This window comes from Clinocottus analis, unplaced genomic scaffold, assembly GCF_023055335.1.
Source record: "Clinocottus analis isolate CAN_PGR_092001 unplaced genomic scaffold, fCliAna1.0.p SCAF_14, whole genome shotgun sequence".
Lineage (NCBI taxonomy): Eukaryota > Metazoa > Chordata > Actinopteri > Perciformes > Cottidae > Clinocottus > Clinocottus analis.
The window spans coordinates 3,018,914-3,039,631 of record NW_027175865.1 but is presented as its reverse complement, the minus strand read 5'-3'; the positions used below and the strand labels follow the sequence as shown (position 1 = coordinate 3,039,631).

Genomic DNA, 20,718 nt, shown 5'->3' with positions numbered 1-20,718 from the left:
CTGCTACTAGCATAACACAGTAAGTATTGTCACACATTGGTAAAAATGCAATCCAGGTCTCTTCTCTTTCTTTCCTTCGCTGCCTCAAAGCGTCCTCGAGGACTCCGTCCGACATCAAACTGGATGAGAAGACAGGATCTTTCCTGTGTTTCACACAACCAGACCCGTTAGCTTCCCCCCAGGTTGTTCACGCGTCGATGTCGCCCGCTGGCGATCCCGGTCGCACCGCAGCCACGTGAGAACCGTTACGAGTTGCAGGGACAAAAAGGTGCGAATTGGTGTCGAAGCTCGTTCGGGGGCCCCAATCTAGTGTGACGCTCACGCGCTAAATGGAGAGCGTCGTCGTGCTCGAACAGGACCGCGGACACTTCAAAGAGAAGAGAGAAAAGCGGTGTTTGAATTTGCATATGAAGGCCGGGAGCTGGTTGGAAACGGTTTCTCATTCTTAGGAATCAAACCTTTTAAGTTCGTACGTTGAACACAGATCTAACACAAAGCTGAGCCAGTGTTCATTGTCCCGAAACACGAGTTTAACACATGGAGGCACATGACGAAGACAAATATATTTGCATACACGCAAACAGAGAACTAGACCACAGTCGGATTTCGATAGTTTCACAGATCCACATTCGCTATGCGTAAAAAAAACCTGATGCACTTTTTTCTTTTCTTTTGCAGTTACAGTTATTTTAAGTTGCAGAGTGTTGATTGAAGAGTTGCGGGGCTGTTTTCCGAAGTGTGAAACTGACGCTCATGGGTGTGAAAGCGCCGCACATGAACACATCTCACAGTTACATTTGCAACATTATGGTCTGTTTTTCCCCGTTATGCGAGTCACACGCATGTACTATGAATACACACATCTGCACACACACAGAGGTTTTTGGTGAATCGCAGTGCGTCAGAGAGAAAAGGCGCACAGGAGGCCGGCCGTCACTAAGTCGCACTAACTGTGGAGAGAGATAGCAGGAAAACGACAGAATTAAGCTCACAGGCTGAACGATCGAAGATGCTAACTACATTATCAAGCAACAAAGAAAAAAAAGTGGTGCCCAGTAACTATACTGAAAGTTTACATGATACATAACAGTGGATATCATCTGTATTTAAAATCAAGCTTTTGGACATGAAACAAGAGAACTCCCCTGATTGTATGAAGGTGTGTTTGCAGGGTTAAGAGGGTGTTGCCTCAAGTGATGTCAACTGAGTCAGCGTCAGTTAAAGACTACGAGTTGAATAAATGATAAATCTGGAGTCGTTGTGTTGGAAGTTAGCCAGACGTCTGTAGCCCGCTAGCTTCTCGAGGCTACGTTAGCTGCTACTTGCAACCGTTTTTGCAACACGGCTGAGGTTAAGAGGGATTGACCTCAACGGGAAAAAGGTCACACGATAATCTCGCATCAAAGAAAAGGAAAGTTTTTGCAAATCCAGGGTTGCCATCTTGTTTTTTTCCCCCCCTCTTAAAATTCAAGCACTTTCTGCGACCATGTTGAAAATTATGGGATAGAAGCAGCAACGAGCAATGAGGTCGGGGACTGACGAATGACCGTTACGCAACAGTATTCACCTTTTAGTTTGCTAACATTAGCCTCCAAGCTAGCAGCCAGTGAGCATGCTCGCTAACACTGGCTCAGTTACGAACAAAACAAATTCACATGAATAAAATGATATGTGACTCAGGTTTTAAAAAGTATTGCATTGTGCATCGAGGCTGAAATCTCACAGCGAAGACGAATAAATGCATCTCCACGAAGACGAATAGGCGAATGTGAACGGCAACATTTCTTTGACGTTCTGATCTGCTGAAACCGCGCTGAACGTCACCCACTCCTAATCACAGCGACTTAAGTCCCCGTAAATCCTGCAAAATGAAGTCTGTGTGTGTGTGTGTGTGTGTGTGTGTGTGTGTTTATGAACCCAGCTGATCGGATCCAGAGGACACCAAAGGGACAAGAGAGGAAGGCGCTTTTACGTCACTGAGTCCAGCGGCTGCTGCTCAGAGGACGCTTTGGATTGGAGGTCACCTGCAGGTTGGAGAAGCCAAACGCACAAAGCACCCGAGCTTCAGCCGACGCTGGGGATCCACTGCATTCCTGCAGGGAAATCCCTCTGGCTCGCAGCACGGCACGAGGCTCCTGACCTCTTCCATTCATATTTTCATGTGTTTTTTATCTTCCTTTAACGGCCCAAAGCACGTTTGAGGAATTTGCATTTTAATCCCCGTATATTGTCGACTCGTCTGCAGCGTTTTGTCTGTTCGTGAGCGTGAGGGAGAAATCAACACACAGAGAGCTCAAGTAAACCTTGAATAATTTATTTTCTTTCTTCCCGTTTCCCTTTTTATCACTTCTGACATGGAATAATTGTCACAGCCGAGCCCTTTTTTGTCTTTTTGTTAAGACACGAGACAAAGCACACGGAGAAAAGTTGTTCTCATTTCATTAAAAATCAACTCAATGTACAAAAATATATCTGGAAGGTTTTCTCTTGGTTGCTTTTATGCGTTGAGATGTACAATTTGTCATTCAAAAAGTGCGTTTACATCTGTTTTTTGTTCCATCTTGTCTTGAAAGAAAAAAAACAATACCTTCAAAAATCGTATGCAACACTGAAAAAGGCCTCGTGGCGAGTCTCTACAGCGACATCATCTCCGGTGAACATTGTCCTCCTGCAGCTCAGGACCAGGAAGACAGACTCTGCTCTCTGGGTCGACATTTTAAATACTTAAACGATCTTTGCAGGATAACAGTTGCTTTTCAAGGAGAGGTCTGCAAGAGCAGAGCTGCAGCGGTCCGGCCGAGGCCCCCGAGGTCCAGCTGGTTAGTTAGCGGGGACGAGCAGGACGAAACCGTCCCGGCTCTTCTTGAAGTCGGCGCCGGTCTGACCCGGTTTGGTTTCGACGGTGACGCTCTTTGGTTTCCCCCGCATGTGGAGCTGCAGGGCCGAACGGCAGACCGTCACGGGAAAGTGGACTTTTCTTACACTGAAAGAGAGAAAGACAAAACAACACATATTAAAATATAAATAAAAAAAGGCTTATTCCCACAGCCTGTGAACTACATGCCTTTCCTTTCCTCTCGCCCTAATCTCCACCTCGTTTCCTAATCCAACAGCAAAGCCCCCCCCCCCCCTCTCCCATCACGAGAGAATTTGTGTTATGTCTAAAATATTAAATGTGTGTCAACGAGATTAACGCGCTGATGAATGACGAGTGAAAATAGTGGCCTTCTTTTAACCTTTCAAAAATTGATGATTAAGTAAGTTTTTTCGGGGGGAAATTGTCTCACTTATAAGACATAAAAACGTGTTTCCTACTTTGAAATAAAGGCTAGTTACGACAAGAAAAATGTTGAGTATTTTATGCAAAACAAATCTTTTTATGTAGGTGTTTTAAAGCAAAATACCACATACAACAATGTAGCAATGTAGCGTAACATCTGAAGGTCTAATAAAAATAAAATGTGTTTTATTTCCTTAAAGCAGTTGTTCTGCCAAACTGGAGCGGTTGTGTTTCTTCAGGCGACCGACTTCCACGTCGACATGGACCTGGTTTCACCCCGAGCGGCCGCGTGTTTCACCGCGTCGACCCTCCGCAGTTTCCATGTTCAAACCTCACCCCGCCGTTTCAACGCCTGAGCTCCACACGGAGCGCGTTATTGATCGCTTCCCACTTCGCTCCGTGCCGCGTGCCGATTTTCGACTGACCTCGGACTCGTCCGGAGCGCAGGTGTTAGCGGCGTCGCCCTTTCCCGCCTCCCCGCCTCCCCGCTCCCTCTGCTGACAGTTGGGGCCGTGAAGTGTCGGCGCTGCACAGTCAGCTGAAGATGATCCGCTGTGAAGTCGCTGCTTCCCCCCCCTCCCCTCCTCCCTTCTTGCCCTCCGGGGATCCTGCAGCCTCAGCCTCGGCCTCGGCGACCCCGCAAACACAAGCTGGCCCCTCGGCACATGGCTCGGCCCTCTGCAGTGTGCATGCAAATGGCCTCACACCGGATCCGCCCACGTCCCCGGGGCCCGAGGCCTCGGACACTGAGAGTGCACGGTTTGTTTTTTCCCCCAATCCTCTTGCGGATGTATTGGGATAGTTGTTCGCCTCTCTCTCTCTCTCTCCCTCCCTCCCTCTCTCTCTCTCTCTGGACGCACTTCGTTTTAACTCAATTTGCCGTCGTCAGAAGAGCAGACGCAGAGTTTGCCAAGCGGCTATTTGCGGGGCGCCACTGAATGTCGATGATGCGGCTGATAAGCGGCGCTGGCTCGTGCACACAGGGCCGCCTTTGGCAACTGTCCGCCTCCTTTGGCAGGAAGGCCCGAGTGCACCGCTTCAGACTGCTGGAGTGCTACTCTCCCCCCAGACTGGCCGGTCCTCTTCGAAGAACAACGGCCGTGAATCAGACGATGTCCCGCCTTTTGAAAAGGTGAACTTCATTCGGGTTACGCAAGGCTTTTTGCTGTTACGCAACAGTGCTGGCGATGTGATTATGTGGCAGAGAGCTGCAGCAGGTGAGAGACACAACTCTGGAGACAGGACGAGAAGCTGAAATGAATGTTCTCTGAATGATAAAAAACAAGCCGATGCTTTTTAGCTTTCTAATCTCAAACAACGGTCTCTTCCTGGCGCCAAAAAAACCCGGCCGCTTCCAAATCCGTGTCACTGTTCATCATCGTCAGTCCGACAGGTGTGTCCTCGCTCTCGCTTTCTCACTTTGCCCCTCGCACCGCCTCTCCGAGTCCAGTAAAGCAGCTGCCTCCTCCTCCCCCGCCCACAAAGCGAGGGCCGAGCCCCCCGACACAGAAGCCCACTGACCTCCGCGGCGTTTTGACCCTGATCTCATCGCCACACCGGCCGCCACAAAGAGGAAGCCGACACCGGCAGAGCGTGTCGAGGAAAAGCTTCCCGGCTGCGCCACCTGAGGACGGTGGCCGCGAAGGCCCAGCCGAGAGCGTCCGAAGCTGCGCTCGAATACACATCCGACCGCCACGCTTCACGTGAGCGCTTCTGTCAAACACCGAGACAAAAAGACAAGAGCGTCTGTAACTTTCTGACAGATTGATAATACAAATCTCAGACACAAAGGTGGATGTTTGACCTCTCAGGGAGGAGGATCTAAACCGAGTCCTTTTAGTGGATCTTAATGAAAACGTACCGCTTTCCTTTAAAGCTAATTGTCAGTATATGAGATTCCTTTTTGTTTTAATTCACATATTTTGGTCCCAACAGTGATTCTCAGCCATCACGAGATGCTAACACTGAAAAGTGTTCATATAGTGTGTTTTCCTAGCGTGTGGATCGAGACTCACTCTCTCTTTTGTCGTCTCAGCACGACTCAGGGAAGTATTTCAAAACCCAGGAAAGTGCTGCGCTGTTGTCTGCCACATAAAATGTATTGATTCCCCCCCACAAAATAAAACCTGTCTGTTTAGTCGCTTGACAGCAAGTAAGAAATCTGAGACGCGCTCCCAAACGTAACCCAAGTGCCAGTGGGTTGTCGGTTTTACACTTTGTATAGAAGAAGAGAGAAACAACACGTTATTTCAGCTTTTAAAAAGGTGGACAGACCCGGGCTTGCTAATTATGCTAAGCTAATCGGCAGCAGACTGCAGCGTTATATTAAAAGAATTTACCTTGTTTTTCATCATTTCCTCCAATATGAATGCATTCAGCCGTCTCTCACCTGTAGCATCCATGAGAGCCCCTCCCCTCCATCCCACAATCCTCCTTTTCGAGGTCGGATTCATCCCACCCGACTTGACGCAAGCCGGTAATTTACCCCCCCCCCCTCGCCATCTCAACGAGCGCTTCCCCTCAGCCGCCCGGCTAATGCGTCACACGCCGTTCATCATCCATTAAAAAATTACCATCACCGTCATCGGAGGCCGCGCGCCAATCGCCACCAGCTGCACCCCGCGACGCGGGGCTCGCCGCAGGAGCATTCTGGGAAAAAAAAATGTGAGTCACCACACTGTAACAAAGGACGGAGCGAACGCGTGGAGCGCTGACTGTGAGCGGTGCAAATATGCTTCTCAGATGCAACGCCGCGGCTTGAACCACACGCGTGTGTCATGGAGAGTGACGTACTTTAACGCCAGCGGCTTCAATCGTTTTTCCTCGGCGCTGATTAATTCTGAGGACCGCCGACACGTTTGTGAGATAAGAGCCGAATGAGTTTACCAGAGGGAGTTGTTTGTGAATGAGGACTCGGGGAGAGATGAGAGTCCTTCTTCACCGACAAACTGCAGCTCGACACTACGGTGGGAACGTTGCGGAAGAATCCATTTGTTGCATGGAGGTGGATTTTTATTAAAAAGGCAGCAAGTGTGTCTTTCTGTGTGTGTGTGTGTGTGTGTGTGTGTGTCTTTTGAAACCGCAGAGGCCTTTTGATGCCGGTGCAGTTTGGAGGTCGGTCGCCGGCTGCGTGAGTTGCGCCCGAGAGGCTTCGAGACGCCCGAACAAGAAAAGTCCCCGTGATCTGACGAGCCGGGCAGCAGTCGTCGAGGACGTCTTCGTGAAGTCTGTCTTTGATGTCGACGTGCGGGATGAGCTCATGGGGCAAAATGGGATGCGGAGCGTTCAGTGTAGCCGAGCACCATCGCTTCTCGTCACAAAAGGGGGTTGCTGAAACAGAAAATCCTGTTCGCTGGCACGTTTGATATGTTTTTGAACGGATTCATTTCACCCTTCCTGTTGCATTTTGTGTGTAAAACGAGGTGTTAGGAGTTGAAACTGCAGCGCGGCAGTTCTCCCTCTCGGGTGACTCTCACTTGACTCGTGTCCTCCTGCAGCGTCGGTCCGGTCCAACCAGAGGCGCTTTGCATTTTAAAAAAGCGCCGCTGAACAAAGAGCTGCGTTTACTGTGCCCGAGTTTCATCAACTCAGCGAAAGAGTGTGACAACTGAAGGAGAGGAGAACGATTTTGCTAAGCCGACACATCTCCTGTGAAAGCTGCCGTCGGCGTCTCCATTGTTGGTTTTCGCCGGGCAGACATTTCATGACAAGCTTTTCGGCGGACGACAATTCAAGCATCCGCAGTGAAAAACTAGACTTCCTGGCCCCGTTTTCAGGGTTTAGACGTCTAGATCGCGACAGAAGACGTTGGCAGACGTGTGCGTGCGTCCCTTCAGACGGCAAAAGGCCGACTTCAATGCTAACTATTAGCCACATTGCTTATTCGTCTGCAGGAGCTGATGATGAGATCGTACGGAGGTTTAATACACATCAGGAAAGAGTTGCTTTTTAACCGATTGTGTTGAGGATGAAATTACAGCTAAATAAGTTACGTAAATGTAATACTAATTATTAAATACAATGCTCGGTTTTGTACTTTTATGAGGGTCCCATGGTTTTCCCGCACAGCGGATAAATTTGCCGGCGGATAAAATTACGTCTTTTATTATTATTTTTTATCATTTACTTCCCTCTCTGATTTCAATCCTGTGTGAATGAGGCTTTTGAGAGTCATGAGGAATCATAATTTGTTCCGTGTGTATTAAATATGATGTGATGGGCATATTGGACGAGAAATTATATTAGTCATATGACTATAAAACGTCTTTTATGTCCACTTGGACGACCGCGCTTGAGACAAACATCGGAAACTCGTGAAGATCTGCATTTCAGTTATGATCACGGCGTGACGTTGATCTGACACAATATTATATATTTACTTAACTATTGTTTATATGAACATGAAAGCTTCTTACATGTGTCGTACTTCCCCACGTGACCGGAACATCACTCATGCAGACATGAAAACTGAGAATAATCTGACATTAATCACATTAATAAGAGCGTTTGGTCACGACGTGGAAGACGGACACATTACGACACCGAAACTAAACGTGGCGCCAGCCTTGCTTGTACTGAACTGTACAATATGTACTCTATGTGTACTCTATGTACTATACATGCTTATATGTCATGAAAAGTCCCGCTAAAGACCGGCTGTAATCAACTGAAGTGAGGCTCAAACCACCGAGCCACATGACCTGCCAGCTGTATGAGGGCCGGGGAGGAAGTGGGTCAGAGTTAATATACAACATTTACATCCACCTGGCTGAATTACAAGCTACTCTGAGCCGTGGAGGAAGTATTCAGATGCTTGACTCGAGTAAAAGTACTAATACCACGCGGTAAAAACACGACTGTGAGCAGAGATCCTGCGTTTAAAATGTTGCTTCAGGAAAATATGCAGGAATAAAATCAGGAAATTGTACTTGAAGTATCACAATGTCCCCTGTGAGTGTTATGCTGTCCTATGATATGATTAGATCATTGTTTTCCTCTATTCGTTGATCGATTGTTACATAAGAATATAAACTATATCATAAGTGACACCTTCACAATGTTTGTTTTGACCAACAAACAACGCAGACCTCAAAAGGAAAAGCTGCAAACGTGAAGATGGAACCATGGAAATGTCCACCCACGTTGTTTCATATTTATATTTTCCTGTTTTTAACGTGATTTTTTGGGTGTGAAAAGTAACACATTAACACATCGAAGCCGCCAGATAAAAGAGCCCAACGTGTCCGTCTGAATTCAAGTAGAAAGAGAAGCAAACACTCCCGAAGTTGTACGCGAGTTGGACATGAAAGGACGAAGACAAAACGGGGGACAGGAAGTGAGCGGACGAGCTGAGCAACAAGCCGCCGCTCCTGTTGAGTCCAGCTCATTGAGGACAGCCACTGAGGGAGGCAGAGGAAGAGCAGCGCCGAAGGCTATTTCAGGCTTCGGGATGACGCCTTTCACGACCTAAAAAAGTGAATTTAGAATCGAGACGGACGTCCCGAAAACCGGCGAGCTGTTGACGTCCGACGAGGTCAAACAAAGAAAGTCAACAAGTCCTTTTGGACTTGAAGCCGCGTCACAAGACCACTCGCATACGCTTTGAGGTTAATGAAATCATGTTGTCTTCTCGCTGCAAAAGGGAGGAGGAGGAGGGCGACCCAGAAGATTGCTATTAATGCAACATCGTCCCAGGTCTTTCCATATTCATAACGGGAAAGTGCTGATTGAGGCTCTGCTGGAGACGGAGGGAGGAAGCCGGGAGAGGACGAGACGAGAGGAAAATTAGCACACAAAAAAAGGCGAGGAGGAGGAAGATGATCTGCCCGAATGCTAATCGAGTGTCACTTTGTAAAAAAAAAAAAAGTGAAGGTGTTGGCCGGTCACCCCGAATCACATCTGTTGGGAGTTCATGTGCGCAGCCTGGAGGGCCGGATGATTCAACCAGAGACATTTGCATGTTTTCACAGGGAGAGAAGAGGGAGTTTTAATACGCGAAAAATCGGAGCGTCGCTTTGAATCTATTACTGTCGCGAACGCACCATCGGACCCGCCGCGTCGCCCTGGAGGCCCGGTTAGCAAAAGAGGCTGCCGCTGTCGTCTCGGACGACGTAGAGCGGAGCAAATGCGCCGGCCGTGGCCAACCAGACATCATATTATATTATAACACAAGACAAAACTATCTGCAGCTTTTTAAAAGCTGCATCCAGAGCACAACGTGGTGAAACTTGACCTCTGCGGAGGAATTGTCATCCTCGACCTCCAAAGTCAGGATATTGATGACGATTCCATCAAGTGAATCACTATTTGATGAAAGAAATACTCAAATATGACTTTTTTTTCTCCTTTTTTTTGCTTTTTACGTCTATCTGGATGCAGCGACAGTAGAGAAGAGATGTATTTGTATGGTTAGTATAAACTTCTGCATGCGTTATTCCTTCCAGCGTGTCTTTCTCAAGCTTCTGCTTTCGCATCGCAGTCGATACGGAGACGTCTCCGTCCAGAAAACGGTCTCTGGTCGCGCTCAATAAAGATAATACAATCCCCAAATTGCCTTTTAAGTAAAGAATCCTCCTCAATCTTTTAAGGCCGGGGCGGATCATACCCTAAATCCTTCCTTTAGCCCGCTCATACTCCCCCCTCCTTCACCCCCAGCTGTCCCAGCAGATGGTCCACGAGTCCAACCCCCTTCCAAAAAACACACACACACGCACACACACACACACACAGTCGACATACCGACACACGCGCCGAGTTCATGCCGACATCTCAGACCCAGGTGACAGGAAGGGAAAGCGGCGGCGAGAGACGAGGGAATACGCACAGGAAAGAGGAGACGGGGAGGAACGACTGCGCCGCTGGAGACGGATGCGACACGACAGAGAACCAGACGGCTCGTCCTCGTCCTCGTCCTCGCCGCCGCCGCCGCCGCCGCGCGGCTTTGAAGTCAGATTTTTACCTTCTGCCTCTAACGCTGCCTTCGCTGACCCACTTTTTGTACGACTCACTGAGCCACCAGACGCTCACCGGCTCACAGACTCGCTCTCCCCGTGTTTGATTTGCAGAGATGAGACAGAAAAACAACAACAACAACAACACCACAATCGCTCCATTGACTTGTTTCCTCCCCTGACCGATCTCCAAGCCTCACAAACTGAAAGGAAGAACGATGACGTGCACGCCAAGAGACTCCACCAGTCTGGGATCTCATTTCCTTGACAGAAGGAAGCACAAGAGGAGTGTGTTTTGTGTGTTGTCATCTCCTTTTCTTCCTCCTTCCTCCCCCTCGCACATGCTCACACACTTCCACAGCTCGCCCCTGACTTTGTCTCATGAGTGGAGGTCGCGACCCCTCTTCCCCATTCACCGCAGATGGCGGCACAAAGACAGGCGGGGAGCTGAAACTGAACCCCGATGGTCGACTTTCCCTCCGAGACGCCCGCCGCACCAGAGACGCCCAGCTGCTGCAGACACACACACACACACACACACACACACACACACGCAGACACACTAAAACCAGACCAAATGTCTCAGGCTGCACCATCAAGGTTGATGTGTAAACCTGATGGAAACCTGATGGTTTAGCTTCGTCATATTGATTCAACTGCTTTTCATTTCACTTACTGAGCTGAGATTGGTTTTTAATTGCGCAACAGAGCTCTGCTTCTTTTCTGATTCAAACTAATCGTAGATTAAAAAGATGCTTGTTGGTGCAACCTTTGCCCCAAGACTCGTAAACCCCATCAAAAAGCCTCAGTGGGGATCGGCTGTAGCGGCGCATGCACACACAGGCAGACTCATGAAAGTGGAAACACACCAGGTGCGTCTGCCGTCTGTCCGGCCGCTGAGCTGCGAAAACGGACGCGAGGCGACTCAGACGAAGCGCCGACAGCTCATTTGACGTTTTTATCTCTTGTTACGTCGTCGAGCCTGACGGATAAAAGTGGGGCGGACCAAATATTACCACGAAAATATCTATTATTGCGTTGCATCAACACCTCGCTAAACAACAAATGAACATCTCAACAAAGATAAAAGGGGAGTTTCATTGCAGGACTGCAGTGATTCTACCTCCTGCAGTTTCTCAAATGAACAATTCTTCTGTTTTCTGGCATTTCACAGACGATCAAGAAAACAATCTCCAGATCAAAATGTACTTCTACGATACAATTTTCATAATTTCCAAAAAAAAAAAGTGTTATAAGAAGTTCACACTAACAGATTCATCGTCTTCTTCAGCTCAGTCGATGTGTATGACGGCAGTCAGTATGTATTTGTATGATTTATTGAGCTTAATATGGAATCTTAGACAGGACTTGAGCTAAAAAAAAGATAAAATAAACACATTAAATTACGTTTGTTCACGTATGATGTGTAATAATAATAATTGTAAGCATCGGGAGCAGAAATCAGAAGCGAGCAGAGCTTGTTTTCTAGGATGAACCTTCAAACTACTTTTTAAAGATGGAAAAACCTCAAAAAGGATCAGTCCCGACTCTTCAGAGGTCAAAGGCTTTGGTGGATTTTGGCTTCGTCTGCGTCCTCAGACTGTGTGTTTGTTAGTGTGTGTGCGTCACTCACTGGGGTCCTGGCAGGATTAATACTTTGGGAAACCAATCACAGCAGACTGGAGGCTGTCTCAGCAGGCCGTGTACGAACAACACACACACACACACACACACACAGTGCAACAAAAACAGTCTGCTCCGTGTGAAAACTGGTGCCATTCAGAAGATGAACGTGGATGTGAACCGGGTTCATAAACAGCGATGACAAATCCGGGTCCGAGTGATAAATGTGATGAATGTCAGCGTGACTGATTCATGGCGCCGACACCGCCGACAGTGATGAATGCCGAGAGTGCGATTTGCGTAATTGTTACGCTGCGTTAATAGACTCCGTTTCAGCCGGCGGCCTTTTGACCAGCGACGCCCGTCGGTCCGACGCCGTGCCGTTCACTCGCTCCACCTCTCTGGTTAAAGCTTTCTAATGGGAGCAATCCGCCGCATGTAGCGTAGAGTTCCCATCTTATGACACTCAAACCGACACATTCATGGATTAAAGCTCAAGACCAACTCAATTTAAATGAAGGGATGTTTTCTTCGAGGGGAAACAGATCGTGTGACGCGGCTTCATGAACAACCGAAATGTAAAGTGAATATGGAGGAGTGGATTCTTAGTTTAAAGCAATGTTTGTTTAAGAAACACAAGTTCAAGGCTAACTTATAGTTTAGTATGTTGAGTGGTATGAAATCTAGTTTTGTACAAACAGTTTGGACCTCTTCACATCATTGTAATTTGATTTATTTCTGTACTGTTAGCAGATCTTTAATGCTATCTTTTTTATGTATATTATAGAGAGATTAATATAGTAATATTCTAGATGTTTTTTGTTTTATAATCTAATAATAATTGTTGCTTGTGGTTGAGCTTCAGTGAGAAACATGAGAAAACTGGACTATTATCATAAACACTAAAAGTGCTCGTTTTTGCAGCTGACTGGCTGTTAAAAGTGTGACATCATCGTGAAAAAGACTCAACAGAGAAACGATGTCGTGTGCGGATAACGCCGGGCCCGGTTCGACCCGCCTGTGCCAACTGACCGTGTGAAGTGGTCCACCAGGGCGCCCACCAGCTCGCCCACGCGGTCCTGGTTGGCGCACAGCTCGCCGCGCTGCAGACACAGCAGCACGTCGTCCTGCGAGGACGTGTGCAGCGCCACCATCTGGTCGACCCCGGCCGTCACGCTCAGCCCGGTTAACTGCGGAGAGACACAGAAACGCCACCAAGTCAGCAAGGCGTTAGGTTCAAGGGCTTCTCATTTCTCTACCACCTTCAGCCTGGAAGTCATTTGTATGAGGATGTCAGGATTATGTCGTCATAGTACAGTACCTGTACATTTAATACAGTGCGGCGCAGAATATCCAGGATCAAAAATCACACCATGAATGAAGCCAGCGGATTATTTCTGCTCGGTATGTCGGGGGAGAGAAAACCCGCCCGCGGTGTAACGCGCGGTGAAGGTGCAGTGAGGGGAAAGTCATGACCCAGTTGGAGTATTGTACAGACTCACTGTGAAGAATATTCTGATGATTATATTCATGTAATTTATTAGTCAGTCCATATTTCTGTTTTCTATGGACGCCCATTTCCGGCAAACTAAAAAAAAAACAATTCGGAAAAAAAAACTCGATCATTTTTTTTCTTTTTTATTGTGCTCATTTTCTTTTCTTTTTTGGGGGGTTTTAATTTTTTTTAAATTTTATTTCAATTTTTATTTTTTTTTTAAATTTTATTGATAATTTTTTTAAATTTTTTTTTGGGTCCTACTTGTTTTAATTTCTCCTTTTGGGCCTAATTTTTTTATTTTTTTTTGGTCCTAATTTTTTTTGTGTGTGTGTGGCGGAGATGGGCTTCCATAGTTTTCATCTATACTGAATCTGTAGAAGTAATTCAAGCTGTAAAATAACTGTAGTGTAAAACATTCAATATTTGGCTTTAAAATGTTGTGTGATAAAAATGTAAAGAAGCACAGAATAGAGGTAAAGTATATCTAAACGCTGTACCTAAGTACAGTAGTTCAGTAAGTGTAACAGAAAGAATAACATTGTGAGTAGAGAGAGAGATTAAAACTATTCCAGAATCTGAAAGTAAATTAATTGACTTAAATACATTTTCTATTGAACAACTGAATACTTGCCTCATAGCGGTTGTTCATATTTCGTGCTAATCGAGTTGTTCTGCGTGACTTTGTTTGTGACGACTCCAATCGATTCAGTAAAAATACTGAAAACCCGTCACAGTAATGCGTGATGTTGCTGTTTTGTCACGTTGTTCCACGGGTTCGTGACCTGAGTGACATTTCAGCCTTTTTTCAGCAATGAAGGTCAAACTCGAGGAATCTGTTGCAAAGGCTCTGGTGACACAATGCGCCGCTTCTTCTCTGTTCTCTGCTCCTGACCTGGATAAGACTCGTATCCTCCTCTCGGAGCAGCGGAGCTTAATGGCATCGGCTATCTTTAGCCGCTCCGCTGCTGCATAATGATGGGTTTTAACCCTCTGGCATGTTTTGAGCTCTCTCTCTCGCTCTCTCTCTCTCTTTCCCCTTTTAAAAAACACACGTCTGGACGTCCAGCTGTGCTGACTCACTGTGTGCTAAGTAGGTGTCAATTATGGATTTTTAAAATCAAGGTAACATGATACAGATATATAAATAGGACAAAAACAACAACCAAGGACATGGAAGTGTCAGAAAGTAGACAGTGACACATGTATACTAGTGGAATAACATTTGAAATTACACTTTTATAAATGGTAAATATAATAATCTGCATCTACGCTGCACGCAACGCTAATAGCATGTTTGCTAACAGTCAGCTGGTAAAGATGCTAACTCATTGTGTGGAAAGTGTGGCTTCAGCCTCAGTCTTTTAACACAGTATAATGTTTGTAGCCATCACATTATTTATTTTGTTGCACATGTTAATTGTTAGAAATATTCAAAGATCACAGTTTTCAGCTAACTCGAGGGCTAGCGTCGGGTAATTAGATAACGCTAGCTCGCTGTAGCCGGGAAAATCTATTCCGGGCATCTTGTTTCAACACAATACGCGATGTCAACACTGTAACCTCGTCACATTCTCAAAGATATTTCCAGGAACCCCAAACATCAGATTAAATAAAGCTGTCGTCTCCTCTCTCTTCACTTTTAGAGCGAACGGCCCTCAGAGATGCTTGATCCACTTTCTCCTCAGACGTGAGGAATCTCTAAAGCTAAGTATATCTGTCAGAGCTCCGCCGCAGTAAACCCACTAACAGACACACACACTCCTTGCAATCCTGACAAAACAGGTCAAAAGCTCATTTAAGTCAAAGAAGATACACACACACACACACACACACACACACACACACACGCACACACACCTTCTCCTAGCTCTCGCCTCTAAGTCAGTCCAAGAGTCTGTCTATGTTTTGGGAATGAAGCGGTACACAAGCTGCTGCTGCCGGAGGTCCGAATCTGACCAAACATGACTGAAATGTTCCTGGTTCCTCCAACAAAACGCAGTTTTTGTTTTGTTTTCGTTCTTTAAAAGGTTCTTGGTCCCTTGGGAAAGGTCGTGAGGTAGAAAGCGATAAGAGTTTGAAAGATGTGGTTGCTCATCAGGTCGTTCCACATCTGGGGCTTTTTGTCTGTGCGATGAATTTGCATGTCAATATGTTTTTTCAACCAGTCCCGTTGTGCGGACCAGACATTCAAAATGTACATTAAAGTGTTCATTAACTATCTTAATCACTGCTTTTTAACCTCGACAAAGGCGGCGCTACGAGATCCCCGCCTGGAGGAAAATGCCCCTCATTCAGTAGCGTAGTGCTTTCATACCGAGCACGACTGAGCAGCGCTCCGGCGTTAGATTAGATTAGATTAGCTGTGCGTGTATCTCCCGTGTGAGTACTTACAGCATCCAGGGGAAGCCTCTTCAGAACCTTGTACTGCTTCTTCGGCTCCAATTTGTAGACGCACTTGTCTGTGATGAGCAAACCTCGGTCGGTGCTTTTGTTGAATCTATTCACCTGAGAGAGCGGAGGAGGGAAAACAGAGCAGGATAAAGCTCCATGTTCGTATTTTGTGATTTTTTTTTGTGCTACTTGTAGGATCTTCTAGGTTATCACTACTCTCTATTCAAAAACAAGTTTCCCTTGTGGATCTGCAAGCAAGCAACACTTAGGAAACAAAGCAAAACAGAAGGATAGATGGAAGGATGAGACACAAAGACTCTGGTGTTCCAGGTTTTATTTCCCTTCATCAAAGCCTGCATATCTTCAACTGTACTTCGGCTAAAGCTGCAGAATTTAGTGGAAGCCCTTCTCTCTGCAATCCCTGATAAGGAAAACATGGCCTTTCTTATCCACGGGGGAGATGATAAGAGTTAATCATGAGGTGAAATAACCAGCAGGGCCTCAGCTGACTCCATCACAACGACTTTAAAAATGCAAAGTTGAAAGGAAATCTCCCACGATGAATCCTCTGATTACGTTTTTTCTCACTTCTCCATGTTCCCTTTCTGAAATCTCAAAAAGCGAGCCGACTCAAAAGAGACCGCGAGGGGGGGAGGGGGGGGGGGTTGTGGACGGAGAACGCAGCAGGTGAGAAGGAAGAATAATAAAAGAAGCGACAAAAGACCCCAGCTATTTTCATGTCAGCGTGTTGTTGTTTTGTTGTTTGTGTACCTTCCTACAGAGGCCGGAGAAGAGCACCTGACGGTACTCGTCTTTGCTCCGCAGCTCCTTGGACACACGGATGAAGCCGGAGCTCGTCTGAGGGCAGTCTCTCACCTGCAGGAACCAAAGAGAGCCTGTGTCATTATTACCCAGGAAGCCGAGAGTCGCAGCGCGGCGGCGTGGGAGTGTGTCGCTACGTCGTTAGCCGTAGAACTCTGAGCGACCCCTCTCAGCCTCTCGTTTCTTTTTTATCACTTTAATTCCATAAGCAGCAGATCAAAGCTCGCGGCCTCGAGCTGCTGCTACCAGACGCGGTGTGTGACGTGCCGTTGGAGGGGGATGCTGGAGCTAATCTCAAGCCCTGTCACTGCCTCCCTCTTACAGAAGGGAGCCGTTGCTATAATGTCTTCACTTTGTGGGAGCTAATATATTCCAGTCCCTCAATGCAAAAGGTCCATTGAAAATGTTCCCTTGAAATATATTTCTAAAGATGTATTCATCCTGAATAAACCAACACATGTGACCAAATGTATGAGAACATCCCTTTGTTGCGCCGACGTGCCCCTTAGTGCCCAGTGAGGGGAAATCCAAATGTCGATGATGTTTTGGTACGCTTCCAAAATTCAGGAAGACAAAAAGCCAGCTCCGTGAAGAAATGGATTTCCACAGTTTCAGATGGAAGAACTCGATTGACCCGCGGCTTGGGCCTCATCCAACGCCAAACAGGCCTCATCGCCCGCCGCCAGGAGCCGACCTCACGGACGCTCTGTTGGCTTCACGGGATCAAAATCTCTGCAGACATTTTTACAGCATTCTTGGAAAAGGGGAGGAGTTTCCCTCCGTGTCTAGTTTGTTGTCTCTTTTTTAAGAACTGTGTACCGCGGTTGGGTTTTCATGGAGCATGCTCAGTAGAGTCCTTCTCCTTGCCGAGTTAGTTCAGGTCGTGATCGTTTGAGACTTCCTCTGCAGCCATGTGACTTCATGTTACAGCTTCTGGGGATAAAATAATGGTAGACGGGTGTAAATGGCTGCAGGAAATAAGATGTGTGTGATGGGAATTAATTAGTTTTCTCCCTTCTTCTTCTTCTTCTTCTTGTTCAACTTTGATTTATGAGGAACGCTTGAATTCAAAATAACGACGTCACGCAACTTAAACTAATTGGTCTAACGTTCCCCTTTTTTTTTTAATGTATCTCAGAAAAGTTGATCCAAATCAACACAAGTCACCGCTCGCCGCATTACATGCCCCTCTCTCTCGGTCTTTGTGGAACTAACAACAAGCTCGTGGAGCCGGAGGAGGAGGCCGGCGAGGTGGGAGGGACTCGGTCACGCTCTCGGCTCCCTGAAGGCGTCTCCTCGAGGCCCCCGGGCCACCGAGCGAGCTCAGATTAGCCGTTAAATGAGCCGGCTGTGGGATTCATTAAAGGAGGGCTGTGTTCAGAGCGCCCTCCCTCCTCCGGTCACGCTGTGGGAGGAGCCTCGTCGTCACATGCGCCGTGCACACTCGCAACCACGCAGGACGCCTGTCATCCGGCACACTGCCACTCAGGCAAGTCTTGTTTTTGGCTGCGATGAATTGAAGTGAGGAAATCCAATGGATTATTTTTTAACACGGGGGGATTTTTGTTGTTTTGTATTTTTTGTTGTGCGACGTGTTAACACACTACATGTCACTCGCTCACAGCTGGATTTGCAACATCATTTTTAAAAAGCTGCTTTTCGTCTTTAGTTACCTTAACACATCATAAAAGCCGGCGTGTCTGCCACTTTGGTAGCTTCCTTCATTGAGAGGGAATACTTTTAGATGTGCAAAATATGTAAAATATATAGTTTTTGAGAATATATATTTTACATATTTTGCACACTGTTTACATTCAATTTAATTTCCTTAATTTACAGCAGTTATTTGTATTCATTGTGCATATATATTTATATATATATATATATATATATATATATATATATATATATATATATATATATATATATATATATATATATATATATATATATATTATTATTATCTTATTTTGTGTGTTTAGATTATTACATTTGTTGTATGTAAAGTTTGTGGCGCTGCTAAATTTCCCCTCTGGGATTAATAAAGTGTCCATTCATCCATAAATCCATCTCTCCATCCATCTATCCATCCATCCATCCATCCATCCATCCGTCTATCCATCTATCTATCCACCTATGCATCCATCCATCCATCTATCTATCCATCCATCTTTCCATCCATCCATCCATCCATCCATCCGTCTATCCATCCATCCATCCATCCATCCATCCATCCATCCATCCATCCATCCATCCATCCATCCATCCATCCATCTATATGAGTCTATACATTGTTCATTCTAGTTGAAGGCTATGTTTGTGTGTTTCGACTCCTCTTGTTCTGTTTATCGTTTTTGGTCTTGCGGTCCAAAAAGCATATTCATATTGTGAAACAATACAATATGTGTCAGCACTTATTGATAGTCGCTGCTCCAGAATAAATAAGCACATCCAAAGGGCATGTCTTTGTTCCCCCTGAGGCCTCACATTGGCGAGGTAGTCCCTCTCCCAGGCTCTGCTGACTCCCCAGTCCTTCCTGTCTCCGCTCAGCGCCGTCAGAGCCGCCACTTTGGCCCGAACCTCCAGCATGTCAGACGGGGGGATCTTCTTCACGATCTGCCTCGCCCACCACCTGACAACAAGGGACGGGAACGAGGCAGCGAATCACGTGGGCGGAATAATACATCAAAGGCTTCAACAAAAAAAAAAAACAACAACACACAAAACAATACAGTAGGAGGAACGGCTTCAAGATGAGGTCTGAGAGGGGATAAAAATAAAACTGCCTCCGCGGCGCCAAAACATATCGGCGCTGTTCCAAAAACTCACACGCCCACAGAATCCTCCAAGTTATTCTGTAGTTGCTGGGAATTAATTAAAAAAATGATCTGTTTTCAATGCAAATTAGTGTTTTAGAGCCAAATGAGAGTATCGATGCCACTTTGAGAGCAGGGAAGGCCCGCTTCTATTGTATTGTTTTGTTTGGCTAGTGCATCATTTTACAGACAAACATGTACAGAAATACTGAAGGACATTAACATAAGGATGCAGGAGCCATAGCAGGACACACTGCAGACATACTTTCAACACTATTTGGCCATATTTTTACACAACACTCTTGTATTTCCACCTTTAAAACAAACGTTGTTGACGGTAGTTTCATATTTACCGTATAAAATGTTAAACTATTTCTTTAAAAAAATGTGAGTGCCGTTTAATTTCCTGTTTTAAAACTCAATAGTGCTTACTCGTGTAAGTGGACTTATACAGCTTTGGCAGCGACCTGTCAATCACAAGGTAGCCCCGCCCTAAAGCATACCCTGCTTTATGGTCTATTTGATCAAGAAGACTTGGAACTAGACTTTTCAGAAGTTTGTTTCAAGTAAAAAAGAACAGAAACATTTGACGTTGTTCCTTCTGAAGCATGAGTTTCACTTCTCTGACCTGCGATGCAGCGCGACAGTGTTGTTGTGAAACTGGGACAGAGCCACCGGCGGGGTCGGCCACTCCACGCTCTTTCCGTAGTCGGCCATGTTTCGCACGTTAGCGAACCTCCGCTCCACCTCCCAGAAGTGAGCCTTCACCTTGTAGCGCTTATAGCAGCCCATGATGGCGTAGATGGCCCTCATTCGCCGGCACCTCCTTCGAGCCAAAGCCCCGCGCCACACCTGTTCAGGGGGGGACACAAAAATAAAAGAAGGGAACGTTTTGAAGACAGAAAGCGACGAGCGAGTCCCACTGAGCTGCAGACGAACTCGTGCTCCAGTTTAAAGAGCCAGACTTCTCTGCAGAGTCGTCAAAGTAGGTCAGGGGAGAGAGAACGGAGGAGAAGGGTGTTGTGTTGAGCGAGTGAAGGAATTGACTGTAATGTAACTGTAGCCCTGGATCTCATTAATTATCCCATTATTGCTGCAGGAAATTAGGATTCAAGCTGGCAGATGAATTTCAGTCAAACATAACCAGGAGCCTCGTATTCATGAGGCCGAAAGCGTCGTCTCCACTGTGAGCCAGAGGCCCGCGTTGGGAACCAGAAGATAACGTTTATGAAGGTAGATTTGTGTCTTTTTTACTCGAGCAAATTTCTAGTTTGTAAGTAGATTATCACCAAATATTTGCTCAGAATTTTAAAAAAAATTGCTCTCAAAAAAAAAAAA

General features: G+C 46.3%; 1 protein-coding gene across 2 annotated transcripts in view; it reads right to left on the bottom strand.

Annotated features, from left to right (window-relative positions):
- Positions 1–2,316: 2,316 nt before the first annotated feature.
- Positions 2,317–20,718, bottom strand: part of myo1g (myosin IG) — a 33,321-nt gene continuing 14,919 nt past the window's right edge. The window contains exons 17-22 of one of the 2 annotated variants that reach the window (XM_068576151.1): positions 20,009–20,232; positions 19,052–19,196; positions 16,514–16,618; positions 15,743–15,856; positions 12,886–13,043; positions 2,317–2,983 (exon numbers count right to left, since the gene is read on the bottom strand). In XM_068576151.1, coding sequence (XP_068432252.1) covers positions 2,821–2,983; positions 12,886–13,043; positions 15,743–15,856; positions 16,514–16,618; positions 19,052–19,196; positions 20,009–20,232 — 909 coding nt within the window. In that variant the 3' untranslated portion in view covers positions 2,317–2,820. Of the gene's footprint in view, positions 2,984–12,885; positions 13,044–15,742; positions 15,857–16,513; positions 16,619–19,051; positions 19,197–20,008; positions 20,233–20,718 lie in introns of those variants that run through there. The other variant, XM_068576152.1, reaches the window with a different exon arrangement.